Source organism: Colossoma macropomum, unplaced genomic scaffold (assembly GCF_904425465.1).
Source record: "Colossoma macropomum unplaced genomic scaffold, Colossoma_macropomum, whole genome shotgun sequence".
Classification (NCBI taxonomy): Eukaryota; Metazoa; Chordata; class Actinopteri; order Characiformes; family Serrasalmidae; genus Colossoma; species Colossoma macropomum.
Genome location: NW_023494802.1, coordinates 10,093,234 through 10,111,669, shown reverse-complemented (window position 1 = coordinate 10,111,669; position 18,436 = coordinate 10,093,234). Strand labels below are relative to the sequence as shown.

Genomic DNA, 18,436 nt, shown 5'->3' with positions numbered 1-18,436 from the left:
GGCATGTTTGGTGATCAAATTTTACTTGTAGCACTGGAGCTACAAGGATTACAAACATTACAAGTCAATAGTCACCGAAATCTTTTCTGTAAACACACCCCAAAACAACCTGCTTACACCAAATCCAGCTCTTCATTAAAGTCACAGTATGATTTACTGTGAGCTATGAAAATGAACAAAACTTCACTGTGTAGCTGAACACTGTGGGCAGCCATTTTAGACTACAGGTGTTGTGTGGAATTCCCCATAGAATCTTGCTTGCACCTCACACAGACATATAGACTCTATATCACATTTGCAATTTCTGTTCTATTTAAAAATATGTATCTTCAGTTAAAAAAATCAAGATTAAGAGTTATTTATAAAAAGAAACAACAGAAATTGCAAACGTAATGTCTGATTTATGAACACAAAGGGGAATCAAATTCAGCACTCGTTGTCTAAAATGGCTGCTTACAGTGTTTAGCCACACAGTGAAGTTTCCTTCATTTTTTTAGTTCACAGTAACTCACACTGTGTCCTAAACAATATCAACAAGTCTACAGGAACCTTAATGGAGACCTGAATGTGGTTTGAGCAGGTTAAGAGAAGATTTGGGGATATATAATTGAGTGACTACAGTGTTTGTTAGCAACGTTAGCCGCGCTCGTGCTTAAAAAAAAGAAGCAAAATCTGGACTCCAAACATGTTTTAACAGATTGACTACATCTTAAGTGGAAAATTGCGTAGATTTTTTTGCCAAACTAGTCCATTAGTGACAGCTGCTACTGCTATTTTTAGCTATGTGGTTGACTTTTAGATGAAGTCCATACTTTAGATAACAGTATGTCATACAGTGTCAGAAACCACACAAACAGTGTTATTATCAAGTTGGTTGGGATTACTTGCCGTATATTAAGGCACACTTTGGACACTACACTTGTCTTGGCTGATCAAGCACACTGAAAGTAAAGGGAAAATGGTTTGCAATAAAATTTCAGCCAAACTGTCTCTTTAAAGTACTTTACAAAGGCATTATGGGGTTTAAAGTTCTACTCTTCACACCTGGGTGTGGCAGCATCTTCCACAGCTCCTCTATTTCCTTGTATGAACTCTTGCTCTTCGTCTACGCCACATCCACCCTCCTTCTTCGCTGATTTCCTCCGCGGTGCCTCTAGTTCTACGACTGAGTTACCTGGCAGGCAAAACTCGCGGAAGCAGCGTTTGAAATTTTCATCCAGGAAGGCATATAGGACGGGGTTAAGGCTGCTATTGGTGTAACCCAGAGCGATGCAGAAGTGCATTGCTGCTACGGCAACCTCGCTGCCCCCTAGGTCCACCTTCCCCAAGGCCTGAATCAGAGCCAAGACCTGAACAGGCATCCAGCAAAGCACGAAGGCAGCCACCACAGCCAGCACCATCTGCGAGATCCTCCTCAGGTTCCTGTCCTTCTCCCTGGAGCCGGAGAGCAGACGCACGCTACGCAGCCGGCGCACCATCAAGCTGTAGCACACACTAATGATGGCCACTGGGATTAAAAAGGAGAAGAGGAACACACAGGTCCCGAATACAGGCTCGGAGTAGCTTTGAGGGTCAGGAAGGACCACCATGCACTCAATATCTGAACAGAGGGGAAAAATATATGAAGAGACTCCAGTGACATAATCAGTATAACCACACCGATATTCCAATAATTCAAAGTAGTGGCTTAAATGAGCCATGAACAAGATCTGTCTTCCCAAAAGCTTCTTAGCACATTGTGGCTATCATTATAACACTTAATTTAATGATTCTTTTGAAGGGGAGCTCCACTGATTTTTAAAAAATTCTGCATAATTCAATCAGTGAACTGTAAACAAAGTCATTCAGAGTGGTTTGATGTGAAATGGTTCCTTGAAGAGAAATTTACCAGCTTGGACCTCTATTTAATGGTGGTGATAGGAACCAGGGGTCGTGATGTCTACAATACAAATATAGCCATTTTATATATTATCCAAAATGATTAGTAAGCACACACATACTTCTGAGTTTTCTTATGTAATGTTCATAATGCTAAAACAGTGGTAAATCTGATAAAATAAGTTTTCGTCCTGCTGGTACCTTTCTGCCATTTTATACCCAACATCTTGTAAATCTCAAAACAACAACAACAACAAAAAAAGTCTACAAAATAAAAAAATTATCTCAAAATTAAAACACATTGTCTCAGACATCAGGCAGTGCATTTATAACCATTTCATGCAATAACTTTCTGTGAGATCGCTTTTAGAGTCAATAAACTCTAGAGACGTCTGGTTCCTATCACCACCACTGTGAACAATTCTGACTCAGTAAGTTTTTCTAGAACAGTGCATTTCACATCAAACCACTCTGAATGACATTTACATCTCAATGACTGAATTATGAAAAATCAATGGAATTCCCCATTAAGTTCAATAATTTTGGAGTATTTCCCTGTGCTCAGAAAGGCACAGAAACTGTTGACTCAGAACAACTTTATAACAGAAGATGAATGCACAAATCATTTCTTTCGTCAAAGGTGTTTGTAAATTAAGCTGCAAAGCTCTAGCACTCAGTGTAGTGGACAGAAGCTTTCATAGGCTCCTGACTCACCGTGCATGAATACTAGAAAACAACATGGAAAGCAAAAGTAAGCAGAACTGCTTTTTTACCATTTTGAAAGTTGAAACAATCTTCATAAGAGCAGCTGTGTTTAGACATTCTCTCATATATATCTTATCCTAAGACCTGTGTTGTTAGAATGTAATAGTTGTAGTTTTCAATTCACAGTCTAGTATTTTAGATGCTTATTGACCATCATCCATCAATTACCCAACAGCTTCTGTTATAAGTGAATTTCAAGTCAATGTGTTTCCTCTTCTTTTCCAAGGAAATGTATTAAAATTATTGTCTGTAGTAATCGATGGTGAGAAGCAGATGCAGATTAAATAATTCAGTGGTTAAAATGTAAACAAAGTCATTCCAAGTGTCTTGATGTGAAACTGTGATTTGTAAAGAAACATACCGATTTCTTTACAGTGGTGGAAACCAGGGGTCACAATGTCTACAACACAAGTACGGCCTTTTTATTTACTGTCCAAAATGACTAATTAAACTTACATGTGTTTTAAAAAATGCATTTCAGACCAAAATCTTGCAAAACTATTGTAGGAGAGTCTCAGGCACCAGACAGAGTATTTGTAATCAATTCATGCAATAACTGTCTGTGTGGCAGCTTTTAGAGGCATTAAGTTCTTCAGACGTCTGGCTCCTGTCACACACCATCATGAACAAGTCTGACTCTGTAAATGTCTCTAGAATGAAGCAAACCACCCTGGATGACTTTGTTTACATCTTTAAAAAATTATTACGCAAATATAATATTTCCCTTTAACATCAGCACATTTAGGAAAACAGATCTTGGCTAATGAGATTGAAGGTTGAAGTTTTGTCTTCAGTGATCAATCCTCTCTCTCAAGTCTGTCAGACTGCTTGTCTTCTAAAGTCACACACAAATACATTAACCACCCCCCCTCCACCCCCAAGAGGCCAGAGCAGAATAGGCAGTAAAAAATGTCAAAGTCACTTTAGCTGAGATGGAAACAGAGATTAATGTGCCCAGACATATTACCAAGTGTATAATGAGGTGAATGAACAGAATGGCGCTTGGTGAATTTCAACATTGTGAGTTGAGTCTGAATGATGGAGTTGAGGCTGAATGATGGTGAAGATTAATATGAGGTCAGGACTACCGTTGGACTCCACTTCCACTTGCCCCATGATCATTACAGGCACTCCTATGGCAGACGCCAGCGCCCATACTGCCACGTTGACCAGCTTGGCCCTGTGTGGCGTTCGTACGGCCAGGGAACGCACCGGGTGGCACACGGCAATATAACGGTCCACACTCATGATGGTCAGAGTGAAGATGCTGGTGAACATGTTGTAATAGTCTATGGCCACCACCGTCTTGCACAGAGCCAGACCAAAGGGCCAGAAGCCGAGCAGGACATCTGTGCCTTGGAAAGGTAGAGTGGCCAGCACTAAGGCATCGGCCAGTGCCAGGTTAAAGATGTAGATGTTAGTGGCCGTCTTCATCTTCGTGTACCTGTAGCAGAAACAAAACCAATGAACAGTCAGCTGAGAGATAAGATTAATTTATAACTTGTCGTATCTAATCTATAACCTATCACACTTCATAATCTATTATATCTCAGCATATATCAAGCATTGCATTAAGTGTACATAACTACAGTCTTTAAAGATAATAGTACCAAAAGAGGTTCCTGTTGCTATAAAATAACCATAATAAAAATGTCTTAATGATCCTGAAGATTAGTCACTTGATGATTAATAACCAGTCAAATCTGAATCCTAAACAGTGTTTCAAATGGAGCCAAAAGCTGGGAAAATTCAACTTCTTTGCCTGATGAGGACTTGTGTGCATATCAAAGCGCACAGTGGCTGACAGCAGTGTAGTTATGGCAAAGTAAACAACTTCTTAACAGCAGATTTATTAAAACTGTTTTTTAAGTGAAGTATATTTTAAAAAGAAACCTTTGATAGAAGAAGGTAAAAACACTCTTTCAATAAGTTGAGGTGGTAGTATCTAGGAGTTCCCTGTGTGCTCTGTTTGTGCAGGGGCTAGGAATGTGAATTGGGGGGCCCTTGGTCTCTTAGGTTCAAATAGATGAGGTCATGTTAAAAAGAACCATATGCTCTGTCTCCTGTTTCAACAACAAGAACCATATATATATGCTGTTGGTCAGTCTGTTCGGGAGGGGACATTTAGAATTGGCACAGATCCTCTCTCAGGTACTCTATAGTGCTTGATATGATACTGTTTTACTATGTAATAAATCTTTTACTGGCAACTCAGTATCGGCGGAGTTTTTCTTCACAACATCTAAACACCATCGCCACTAAATAAACAACATAAGCTTTTATTTTCTGGCAGAAGTTGACTTAGAATCTGTGTGAAATATTAGATTACAGACATAAAATGATCACCAACTGGGAAAAACTGTGGTGAGCATGGAGGTAAGTGTTGGTGACCAACACAAGTAGGAATATGGTCATCCAAACAGTGTTAGCATTTGCTATTTCAATAGTACTGTGGCTTGGTGGCTATGATAGGCAAGAAATGATTCAAGCAACATTTGTGGGGAGGAATAGCCAAAAAACTATGCAGAAAGTGCATAAAACTGATCTTCTGTGAAGTAGGCACTGTAGACATGTTTCTTGCATGGCCTAATGTGGCTCCCATTTGTAGCTACATCCAGAAGCTTTGTAGACCAAATAAATCAATATGTGCTTACTCTGCAGCCTAATAAACGTGCAAATTGCCAGCTGACTAGCCTGCTCGCTGTTAGTGGGTCAGGCAAAACTTAAAAGACTGGTTTTAATGGGGTGAGGCTTTGGTAAAAAGGCCAAAAATCTGCCCTAATTCTGATTAGTTTGATCACTTGACATCAGCGTCTTCCAGTCTAGCCCCCCCAACCCAAATCCAGCCAAGGAACTACAAAAATGCTCATTGACCAATAGGACCCTATAGCTAAAAGCATAAACACATAATCAAAATAGAATGACAGCTTCTTTAACATCCCTTCCTTTTCCTTAACATGCCTTCCTTTTCACCATGTCTTGGTTTGCCTTCTCTGATAAGGTCTTGCAATAACAGTTTTAAGTAGTCTCTACCTGTTTCATCTGAATCAATAAACTGTCCAATTAGTTGAATTGCACCTTATTTCTTTGTTAACTGTGGCTACATGCTCTGCATATTGTCAGGATTCTTCCTCACAAAAGGGTTAAATCAATACAGCTTTCATTTTCAATACTGAGCTGTAAGTCAGAGGCAGGGCTTGTAAGAAATCTCATTATGAATCATTGTGGCGACCTCAATAGGACTTCGCAGTCCCGTTCAAAGGAATCTGAAATTCCATCTTCTACCATAAAGAGCACAGAGCATGGTCAATAAGCAGTGAGGGACACTCAGTGAGAGATGCTTGGTAACCAGCATAGCAACAAGGGGTTTAAAATAGGCCTACAGCAGCTATATTGCTGCTGTCTAGTCTGTCAGCAGTGGCCACCTGTATAAACGTATGAATGCTCACGTTCTGTCACACACTTTTTCAAATTTGGCACAAAAAGATACAGTTATCCATTCTTCCTTCACATTTTACACATTCCAGAACCTTCTTCCCTCAGTGCTAGAACACTCAGTGCTGGCTGTGCTGCAGTATTTCTATTTTCTGAAACATAATTACGAAGCAATTATACAAGTGCATTAGGCAAGGCTGAGATTCTTTCTTAATTATATGCTTAATCAGACCGGAGCAAGGGAAGTAAGAGAAAGTCACTGGTTGTTCATGTTACAAGAATGAGGGGAAGTAAACTTGGTGGGAAGCGGTCTCTCTCAGACCTATCACGCAACCCCTCGGACTTAACGTTTCTATGTCTCTATAGCAACACACAGCATTTATCTGGCTGCCAGCTTTCCCTCTTGAGAAAGGGCCTTTGCATTAATAGTAATAGACAAACTATTAACACTAAACCACCAATTAGTTAGTATAAAACTATCAATGCTTCTGTTATTGCTTCAACAAACTCAAACTCTCTGCATCTTCTAAAAAATAGAAGCTCTTTAAAGGTTCCTGGTTTGGACAAATGTGACAAAAATGGTTCTTCAAAGCCATAGAACAACCCCTTTTTGTTCTGTACTTCACAATAAGTGATTATTTAAAAACTTTAAAAACTCAACTGAAATGTAATTGAAAGGTTGTATACTCTTAATAAAGAGAAGGAGGGTTCTATATAGCACAAAAAAGGAAGAATGTGCTGTAAACTGTTCTATATAGAACGTCTACTCAGTGTCTGATTCAAGAAAGTGGAGGTAATATCAGTACATCCACACACCTAAAAAGATGGTTCTTCAGGTGTTCCTTAATAAAGGAAATGGTTCTATATAGAACCATTTCCATGCTTAATAGCTCTTTCCATGGTGAAATGATCCTTCAGACTAATGAAGAATGTGTGTTGTAAATGTTGTATATGTTCTGTATAGAACCTAATTGATAAGGGTTCTATAGGGCACCAAAAGGGGTTCTTCTATTGTTACGATGTCAGGCTTGTTACAATAGCAGAACCTTTTTGGTGATATATAGAACCCTTTTTAAAAAAAAGTTCAATGTATAACTATCTACAGCACATTCTCCATTAATCTGAAGGACAATTTCACGATGCAAAGAGCACTTAAATCATGCAAAGGGTTCTTTAAGTGTGTATGGTTCTATACAGAACCATTTTCTTTACTAAAGAACTCTTGAAGAAATATCATTTTAAGTGTGTAGAAATGGTCCACTAATAAGCTCTGTTTACTTGAGCAACCTTTTAATGCAGTAATAGTCTGTTTTAATAAACTTTTCTCTGGTCTAATGCTTTGGCCTAATGTGGCTCCTATTTGTAGCTACATCCAGTCTGGTGAAGCTTTGTAGACTAAACAAATCACTATGTGCTTACTCTGCAGCCTAATAAACATGCAAGCTAGCATTCTGGGAAGAGCAACTGTTTTATTTTGTGAGCTGGAGAATTGCGTATATATATCATTAGACACCCGACATAGAGATGGTAGTGCTGTCATTAAGAGTCTCTCTCTCTCTCTCTCTCTCTCTCTCTCTCTCTCTCTCCTCTCCCTCTCTCTCTCTCCCTCCTCTCCTCTCCTCTCCCTCTCTCTCTCTCTTTCTCTCTCTCTCTCTCTCTCTCTCTCTCTCTCTCTCTCTCTCTCTCTCTCTCCCCCCCCTCTCTCTCTCGCAACAGCTAAAATGTATTACCACCTGCCAATATGTCAACACCCCTGGTCTAAGTGAAAGAGGGCAGGATAATTTAAAAGTATTGATTGCCAAAGGGACCTTGTGTTGGAAAAGTGCACTTTCAGTCTCCATTGCTGGCTTGAACGACATCACCTGTGGTCTAATACCTCTCAGCCGTAGTACCTTTTAGAACAACACTACACGCTTCTGCTTGTCTTATTACAAGCCAATGCTTTATATCCTCTGCACTGAAAAAGTGATGCATCGCATCTATTTGATTTGAATGTGTACATCATTCCTACATGAATAAAATACATTTCATCATCATAGTGATTGATAAAAGATTGGATGAAAGTGATTGGTGTTGATGTAATATGTTTTATTCATATGCAAATGATGTTAAACTTTGAATCATGTAAATACATTAGTTTTCTGAGTGTGTGTGTGCACAGTGGTCTCCTTTGCCTATTCTCATTTCTCTCACATCTCTCACTTTTTCACCCACCACACACACATCTATTCATATATATACCATTCTACTGAATCCGTTTAAACTGTAGTCCCACAGTAAAAACTACTTAAAAATAAATTAAATATTCAGACCTGAGATACACTATATGGACAAAAGTATTGGGACACACCTCTTAATCATTGAATTCCGGTGTTTCATTGAGTTCTATTGCCACCGCTGTATACAATCAAGCACTTCTAGGCTGTTCTGAAGAGCTAACTGAATTCGAGTGTGGTGCTGTAATAAGTTGCCACCATTGCAACAAATCAGTTTGTGAAATTTCTTCCCTCCTAGATATTCCATGATCAACTGCGAGTGGTATTTTTTAAAAGAGTGGAAGCATTTAGGAACCACAGCAACTCAACCATGAAGTGTCAGACCACGTAAAGTTACAGAGCGGGTCAGCAAGTGCTGAGGAACATAGTGCATAAAAGTCACCAACGCTCTGCTGACTCAGTAACTGCAGAATTCCAAACCTCCTCTGGCATTAACATCAGCACAGAAACTGTGCGCCTGGAGCTTCATAGCATGGGTTTCCATGGCTGAGCAGCTGCATGCAAGCCTTACATCACCAAGCGCAATGCCAAGTGTCAGATGGAGTGGTGTAAAGTATGCTGCCACTGGACTCTGGAGCAGTGGAAACATGTTTTGTGGAGTGACGAATCTCGTTTAACTGTCTGTCAGTCTGATGGATGAGTCTGGGTTTGGCAAATGCCAGGAGAACATTATCTGCCTGACTGCACTGTGCCAACTGTAAACTTTGGTGGAGGAGGCATAATGCGATAGTGCGATGTTTTTCAGGGGTTGGCCCCTTAGTTCCAGTGAAAGGAAATCTTAATGCTTCAGCAAACCAAGACATTGTGGACATTTGTATGCCTGCAGCTTTGTAAGAGCAGTTTGGGGAAGACCCTTTTCTGTTCCAGCATGACTGTGCTCCAGTGCACAAAGCAAAGGTCCATAAAGGCATGGCTGAGTGAGTTTGGTGTGGAAGAACTTGACTAGCCCACACAGAGCCCTGACCTCAACCCCATCAATTACCTTTGTGATGAACTAGAACGGAGATTGTGAGCCAGGCCCTCTCGTCCAACATCAGTGTCTGACCTCACAAATACTCTTCTGGGTGAATGGGCAAAAATTCCCACAGACACACTCCAAAATCTTAACGCCTATTGGTTGAGAATGGGCTGTCATAAAAGCTCCTGTAGGTGCAATGTGTAGATGTCCCAATACTTTTGTCCATATAATGTATTTGCAAGGATTATGTTATGATGTACTTAAATATAAGGCATTCATAGAGATAGTTATATGTTAAATATATACAAAATCTTCAATTATAGAGTTCTTTCTATTGGGAGCTGTCTGTTCCAAACCCAAACCAAACCCAAACCCCTAAATTTACACTTGAAAAAATAATACTTAATACTTTTTTTTGGATTTTTCATATTTTTTAGATCTTTTTGATTTATTTTAAAGTGAAGTTGAAAGATTTAGATTTATCATGAGTTTAATTTTTGAATAAAAAACTCATCAAAAAATGTTGTCCCCAATGTTGTTTTCATGTCACTATTGAAACACTGAGTTTTAGTCTGTAGCCTTATTTTAGCCACACTGCTGCGTTTTAGATCAGAAAGTGAGGCTGCATCTCTGTCCCTCATGATCACATTGTGAGCAGTTACATCCCATTGTTTTGAAGTACATGTCCTAAAGCCTGAAAATCAGTGTGGAACATCAAGAACTGTCACTACTGAATCACACATTTTCTGCAAACATGTAAACTTTCTGTGTTTTACTAGTCATGTACTGCCTAGCATTTTTGAGTCCTTCTCAAAATGAGCTAAAATTGCCACTGCCGAAACAGTCATTGCTGAAACATTTGATAAAGTTTGATAATGTTAGCATTATGACAGTTTTAGCAGTGACAAAACAGAAAGTTGAATCATTTTATTTTAATAAAATTAAGATTATCAAGGCATAAGTAAAGTAAACTAAAAGGATTTTCAGAAAAGGGGTTTTAATCCAAGTCAGTTAAATATCCAAAAGTTTTGAACTGAATATTAACCAATTTGGTAGAACGATCCATATTGGACTATTCAGAAATCAGGAGCCTTCATTTTCTAGTCAAAACAGGCATTAAATTATTCACTGTTTAGGAGATATTTTTGATGAGACTGGACATTAAATAATCCACTTGCATAAGGAAGCGGAAAGTCAAAAAGCAGAAAGGAAAATAAATGAAAATTTTTAAAAGTTATAGAAAAAATGGGACTCCTCACATCCACGTAAGACCTGGTGGACCACCAAAACTGTCACCATCAAATAAACAGTACTTAAAGCTTTCATCTTTGAGAGAGATCAGAGAAAATCTACAGGAGTTTCAGTCCATCCTTCCACTGTGAGAAGACAGCTCAACACTATGGGTCTGAAAGGATGTGCAGCTGTCAAGAAGCCCTTACTGAGAAAAGGATTTGGACAAAGAGAAGAAAATCTGCAATTCAAACAAAGAAGTCGCTGGCAGATGTGTTGGCTGGGCCTGTAAAGATCTGGGGCTCAGCCCAGTTCACTGTAGAATTGTTTTAAATATCATCCCCCAGAATTTTTAATCAACCTGTAAAATGTGCAGTTACTTTTTATGTAATATGAGGATTCACACATCAACAAAAGGTGCAGTGATTCAGCAAAGTTGACGGAGTCATATGAACAAAACAATTAACAAACAAGCAAACCACTGTAACAGAAATTGGAAATGCTCTTTTCTGGTTTGGTAATGTGCTCTGAGATCTTACACCTTTCCTGTTTTGTCTTCTTTTTAAAAAATGAGTCACAATTCACTCTTTCCACTAATCCCTTGCGAAACTGGACAAGTTTTTTTTCAGATTCACAAGAATACTCTGGAATATTGTAAAGTTTTTCAGAGGTACTCCAGGCATAGTTATAGTTGCTAGGTTACAAAGGACCAACTGTGTGACTAATTTATTACTAGACAGAAGCTCACGGATTGTGAAGCAGCTGAACAATGACCTTTCCTTGAATTTGTATTTAAGCCTCTATTTTTCCCTAATAAACAGCACAACTTTATCATTTTCATAAGTTTATTTTCAGGGACACCCCAGAATTTTGGTTTTGAGACACTGAGGGGGTCCAGAGTTTATGACGCAGGTCCCTAACCCCCCAGGACCCCCAGTATTCCTCACTTTGGCATTCCATCTGGGTAATTTTGTGAGTGTCCTGATAAACACGGTTAGAAGTCTGCATCCCTGCGGCCTGAAAAAATATTGAGTAAACATTTCTTCACATGCAGCATTAAGTTCAGGTTAGGCTGGTTTTCAAATAAGTGATATTTTAAGTACACTGTACCAACTAATGTGATCTGTTATTACAACATCTTTTGAATTTTGAAACAGACAGTTTACTTTCTTTAGAAGTTAAAATTATGTTTTTCAATGGAGTAGATTTCTTTCTCTCTCTCTCTCTCTCTCTCTCTCTCTCTCTCTACACTCTAGGAAACTTACTGGGGCAGTAACCCTCTTGTTACTGGGGTGGTACCAACAAGGGTACATCTCAGTACCTTCAGTTCAGAACATAATTGTATCATAATCCACTGAAATTACATGTTGTAAGTTGTATTGACTCCACACACCCCGTCTCATCTCCAGGCTTTTTATTTTATTGTTCTGTTTTAAAACATTGGGTTATGAAAAGATACAAATATTTTATCTTTAAAAATATATATATTTAAGGTACACAGTTGGACCTTAAAACCGCTGTTTTACCTTTGAGGGACCATTTACAGTGTTTGTACCTTGATAAACGAAAAATGTAAATGTAACAGTATGTCATGTCTCTCTCTCTCTCTCTTTCTCTCTCTCTCATTATCGTGTCTCACTCTCTCTCTCTGTTGCGTCTCTCTCTCTCTCTCTCTCTCTCTCTCTCTCTCTCTGTCTCTCTCTGTCTGAGTTAGAGTGGAGGTGGGTGAATGTGACCCTGAATAAAGCCATGGATGATGAGAGTGGTGTGTAATGGGGAGTGAGATCTGTGACATGGTGACATTATAAGGTCTGGATCCCATTAAAAAGCCCAGGCAGGCGACGCCCTCCTGCTGCTGTTCTCTCTCCTCAGCATCACTGAATGTGTTTGGAATCAGTTGGTCTGTGAGAAGAAGTTGAGGAAAAACATCCCTGCAGAATTCTTTGAAAAACTGAAGCCAAATCTCCCAGGAATAGAAGCTAACACACAATGGACACACTGAATACTGAACAATGTCTGTGTGTCTCCTGCTTTTTTCCCGATGCTGAAAGATAAAAATTTGGTACTCAAAGGCCGTTTTGACTGTAATAACTGAAGGGTGGTCTCTGACTTCTGCACAGCGCTGTCTAAACACATATTTACTGCACTTTAAAACTTTAAAACAGGCAATTTCTCACCTGATGATGACATACATGACCAGGCAGTTTCCCACCAGCCCCACCACGCACACGATTAAATACACCACCGCTACAGTGATCTTCACGCTGATGGGCAGAAGTCCGTCCGTGTCGTCCAGAGCGCTGATGTTACCCTGGAGTAGCGACTCGTTGAGCAGCCGGAGTGCTATCGTGTCTGGAACCCCCGCCAGGTTCTCAGGTAGCTCCATGATGAAGAGCGCCTGCAGCAGGACGGTCAGAAACACGGACACAAGCGCTAATGTAACGCTGCTGTTTCAGCCTCCCGACCGAGCACAACGCGCTCCCGGCGCTGTGATGTTCAGGAACTCACGGAGTGCGCCCAGCGCTCCTCCTCAGTCCCACAGCCCTCCTCCCCCTCAGCTGCGCTCGCTCAGTCAGCGGGATGAAGCGGTTAAAAAGCGCCGGGGATCATCGAGTCGAAACCACTCGAGAGTTTCTGTTCGACAAGTTGATTTTCTGTCTAGTTCGCTGGAATGAAGGCGGTCCATGCAGCCCCTCCGGTGGCTGTTACTGGAGTCAGCACAGCGCCCGCGTGCTCCAGGAGCAGTGCGTGTGTGTGTGTGTGTGTGTGTGTGTGTGTGTGTGTGTGTGTGTGTGGACCATGTTTATGCTACGCTGAAGGGACCAATACCTGTTCATACACTCACGTTGTGGGGACTTTTCATCTATTTTGGGACCAGCTTATGGTAAATCATTACATTTTTAATATTAAGGTGAGGGTAAGGTTAGGGTTAAGGTGACGGTAAGGTTAGGGTTAGGGTTACGGTTAGGGTTAGATTAGTAGTTCTGGTTAACGTTTGGGTAAGTCTCCAGGAAATGAATGGAAGTCTATGTAATATCCCCACAATTAATAAAAAACAAGATTAGGTGTGTGTATATGTGTTTGCTCTTGTCTTACTATACTTGTGAGGACCACATGTTTTTGAGCATGTGTTGGTTTCACTATAAATTACATTTGGTAAAAAACTAAAAGAGCAGAATAATTGCCTTTTGGATACCGAGGTTAAGGTTGGGTTAAGGTGTAGGTGTAGCATGTTTTGGTGACAGTAATACTAAAATCAATAGAAACCCATGGAAGTCCTCGTAAGTATAGCAAGACAAACATATGTGTTTATACATTTTCAGTTAAAAACGATCTGACATTATAGGAAAACCAGAACAGAACTGGGTTAAAGCAGGCTACAATACAAGCTACACACTTAAAAAAAGATTGTTCTCCAAGGGTTCTTTAGTAAAGGGAATGGTTCTATTTAGAACCATGAGTTCTATCTAGAACCATTTCATGCTTAAATGGTTCTTTCCATGGTGAAATTGTTGCTTAGACTGATGGAGAATTTGTTGTGTTTGGTTCTATAAAGAACCTTTTTGAAAATGATTTAATATAGCACCAACAAGGGTTCTGTTACTGTGACAATGTCAAGCTTGCAACAATACAAGAACCACTTTGGTGGCTTTCAAAAAGGTTCTATATAGAACCATATACAATGCATTCTCCATCAATCTGAAGAATCATTTCACCCTGCAAAGAACCAGTTAAGCATTAAAATGGTTCTGTATAGAACTCTAAAGCTACATGTTTCGTTTTTATTCTTTTAGGTTGTACATATGGAGAATATTATTAGCACTCACATACAGTACTGTGCAGAATGAAAGACTACCCTTCATATTTTTAATTTCCGGCCATTAAGTCCAAGTCATTATACTTAATGGCAAGATTAAGTGGAGATTAGATATTCAATAATCCACTTGCCTAAGCGGAAAGGCAAAGAAAAAAGGGCTCCTAATAACTGGGCAAGTCCTGGTCATCCACTATAGCTGTCACCAACGTTCATCTTTGAGAGAGAGGAGAAAATTAAGCTCCCCTCTTGCATCAGATATGACAAATCCACAGGTGTTTCTGTCCATCCTTCCACTCTGAGAAGACAACTTAACACTATGAGTCTGAAAGGACGTGTTGCTGTCAAGAAGCCCTTACTGAGAAAAGGAAACAGACAAAAGAAAGAAGAAAGTCTCCTGAATAGAATCAAAAACACACTAAATGCTGAAGAAAATAATACTGTATTTAGTTGTGGAAGCTTCTGCATAATTTCCATGCTACATATATGTTTTCTGTTCTTTTCCTGATGTTGAAAAATGAATAATGTACACTTAATTGCTGTATTGCCTGGAAATTAAATAAATGAAGGGCAGTCTCTGACTTTTGCAAAGCACTCTATATATTCAGTGTACTTCAATGGCTTTTCCAGTCATCAGATCTGAATCCATAGAGCACCTTTGGGATGTGGTAGAACGGGAGACTTTCAACATGAATGTGCAGCTGACAAATATGCAGCAACTAAATAATGCAGTGCATCTCTAAGGAATGTTTTCAGTGCATTGTTGAATCAATGCCACAAAGAATTCAGGCTGTTCTGTAACGAAGGGGTCCTACTCAGTATTAGAATGGTGTTCATAATAAAGTAGCTGGTGAGTATATCACTGTTGTCAGAAGAAAACCTTGTATTTCCAAAATGGTCACTTTACAGGAGAAGGAAAAAACCTACTTTACTTTTAATGTAAATCAATAGAGCCAGACCTTTTTTCCAAGTCATTTTGGGCCATTTCTTTTGGTCCATTTCTCATGAAATCTACACACAATGTAAAGGGCAACAGGTATTTTCAGATTATCTTGAAAAATTAAAAACAACAAAATGGAGATACAAGGTTTTCTTCCAACAGCAGCAATATGGACTGTACTGGAGGAGTGGAACATTACTTTTCCAGAAGATATTCCCCAGGTTGTCTCATGTTTTGATCATGGTGATCATGATAAACTCATTGGTCAAAAAAATCCCCTACAGGTGTTCAACTAGGTTGAGATTTGGTGACTGTGAAGGCCATAGCATAAGATTTTCATACTCATCAAACCAGTTAGTGTCCCCTCATGCTCTGTGGATGGAGGCGTAGTCAGTCTGAGAGAGACCACTCCCACTGTGATAGAAATGCTTTGTTATGGGATAAAGGTGATCAGTCAGAATAACTTGTATTGATTTGCAGCTACCCTTTCCTCAAGGGAGGCAAGTGAACCCAAACCATTTCATCAAAATGCCTGCCATTGCATAACAGAGGCACTGGACATTAATTCAGGCGTGTATGGTTCTATTTGTGTACATCACACACGCACTGACCCACTTGTGGAGAATATGTTGAAGGATGATTCATGTGACCATATCACTTTTTTCCATATCTCTAAGCAGTGCCTTTGGTGTTTGTCTATGTTTGTCTTTGTACACTGTAAAACATAATAATTGCACTAATGTTTGTTTTACTCCATGGATGAATGCGGAAATGCGGAAATACACCAGCTTAAGAGAAATTGTCGTAAATCAGAGCACTTATGGAGGAAAACTAAACTGCAGGTACACTATGATATTCTCAAAGAGCAGATCTCAGTCTATAATAATGCTATGAAAATATCCAGACCGTCATATCTCTCTAGTGTAATCAATAGACACAAAAATAATACCAAAATCTTTTTTTCCACTATAGACCGACTAATTAACCCTAACTTCTCTGCTAGTGCGTTTAATGATGATTTATCTTCTAATATCTGTGAAGAGTTCGCAATTCATTTCCAAAATAAAATAGACCTGATACGAGAGGGTGTAGCTCAGCAGACGCAAACAAGCTCCTATAATGTTCCTGATAGGTCACCTACATCAGTAATGACATCTTTCTCTGTTATCAACTATGAGGAGCTCACAACTATATAAAAAAAAAAAAATGTGATCTTGACCCTGGTCCTACTTCATTCCTTAAGATGGTTTTTGATTGTTTAATTGTTCTCTGTCAACAGGTGTTTTTCCAGATGCTTTCAAAACTGCCCTGGTGAAGCCTCTTCTAAAAAAGAGTAGCATGGATCCTTCCATACTAAATAATTTTAGACTGATTTGAAACCTACCTTTTCTAAGTAAAGTCTTAGAAAAAGTTGCTTTCAAACAACTAAATACATGTCTAATATCAAACAATTTATATGAGAAGTTTCAGTCAGGTTCTCGTTCTAACCATAGTACAGAGACAGCATTGATACGCGTTAGGAATGACCTCAGGCTCAGCGCTGATGCACAGAATCCTTCTATTTTGGTTTTATTAGATCTTAGTGCAGCCTTTGATAACGTTGACCACAAGATTTTTACTCCAGCGTCTTGAATACTGGGTCGGCCTCTCAGGCACAGTTTTAGAATGGTTTAAATCATATTTAAGTAATAGGCAGTTCATGGTTTCACTTGGAAATCATTCATCAAAACCATTTGCCATTTCTTGTGGAGTCCCCCAAGGTTCAGTCTTAGGGCCTTTGCTTTTCTCTTTGTGCATGCTACCTCTAGGTGATGTTATCACTCCCGTTTTGAAAGAACTGCACTGGCTGCCTGTATCATTCAGGATAGATTTCAAGGTTCTGCTACTAGTCTTTAAAGCTCAAAACAACCTAGCACCTGCTTACATCACAGAGTGTCTATCTGTTTATGTTCCGGCACGTAATCTAAGATCTGCAGATAGTGGCCTTCTACAGATACCCTCTGTAAAATACAAAAAACATGGAGAGGCCTCTTTCAGTTGTTATGCTTCTCAAACTGTGGAACTCAATTCCACCTTTTATTAGACAGTCAAGCTCAGTGCTCACTTTTAAGAAGCACTTAAAAACGTATCTCTTTAAATTAGCATTTAACTAAAACTGAATGTCTCATGGTGTTTGTCTTGTAATTTAATCTTCTGCATTTTCTTCTGATTCTAATGAAGTACTAATGATCTTTTCTATAACTATGTTTTATCACCTGTCTGTAAAGCACTTTGAGCTGCCACTGGCATGAAAAGTGCTATATAAATAAAATTATTATTATTATTAAATTATTATTATTATTATTATTATTATTATTACTTTAATCAACTGTTTGACTTAGTAATGCAAATGTAGCAACATATTTCTATTTCTTATATAAGAACTTGTAATAATCCTGCAAGTTACTGAATTAATTAGTTCAGTTTTGTTGGTTTCTTTTAATAAACTCTTCATTTTTCATTAGTTTTCTTCGCATTGTGTTATTTTTGTGCCGCAGCATGTTCTCATGCTAAAATGTCACCATGATGGTGTTTTGTATTCAGGTTTGTCAGTTCAGCCTCTAGCAAGGAATGCTATCCATTGGTAAATACCAGTCCTAAGCAGTTTCTGAACAGAATGGCAAAGATGCTTGAAGACATTAAAATCCTCAGAAATGCTTTACTCTTATTCATTTCTTCATTACTGCATGAAGAAATGGTAAAGACAAAATAGGGCAATTGAATATGCAGCCATTTGTTCATTACTGTATGAAACAGTCCATTTAAAATAATAGCATTGTTTCACAGTTGATACCAGTGCATTGCACACAGACAAAGACGTGCAGCAAAGCACCATTAAATGAAAGGTTAACTTAACTAGGCTGATTCAAGTTAACCTCACAAAATCAAGAGTAAGCAGAACTTGAAAATGCAGTATACGGCCAGCTCAGTTGAAACTGTTGGGGTGTTTGAGTAAACCTTGCTTGCTGAAGAAGTTCGGATCACTGAAAAATAGGAAGTACTTACAACTAAAATATAAAGTTGCCTAAGCTTGAACCTATTAAGTAAGCTATTTTTTTCAAGCCAGTAAGTTTGAATGTTTTTTTAAAGTAAAGTCAACT

At 39.0% G+C, this 18,436-nt stretch overlaps 1 protein-coding gene across 1 annotated transcript; it reads right to left on the bottom strand.

Annotated features, from left to right (window-relative positions):
- Positions 1 to 557: 557 nt before the first annotated feature.
- LOC118822857 (nociceptin receptor) lies at positions 558 to 13,125 on the bottom strand. Its single transcript, XM_036592171.1, has 3 exons — positions 12,720 to 13,125; positions 3,732 to 4,087; positions 558 to 1,600 (listed from the first exon to the last, which is right to left on the bottom strand). Exons 1-3 carry the CDS (start codon positions 12,926 to 12,928, stop codon positions 1,032 to 1,034), a joined length of 1,134 nt encoding a protein of 377 aa, XP_036448064.1. The 5' UTR covers positions 12,929 to 13,125; the 3' UTR covers positions 558 to 1,031.
- Between the last annotated feature and the right edge of the window lie 5,311 nt (positions 13,126 to 18,436).

Coding starts and splice junctions, on each gene's coding strand:
- LOC118822857 (XM_036592171.1), bottom strand. CDS start 12,928: ATGGAGCTACCTGAGAACCTGGCGGGGGTTCCAGACACGATAGCACTC. Junction 4,088..12,719: donor GTCATGTATGTCATCATCAG/GTGAGAAATTGC, acceptor TTTCTGCTACAG/GTACACGAAGATGAAGACGG. Junction 1,601..3,731: donor AGTGGAAGTGGAGTCCAACG/GTAGTCCTGACC, acceptor CCCTCTGTTCAG/ATATTGAGTGCATGGTGGTC.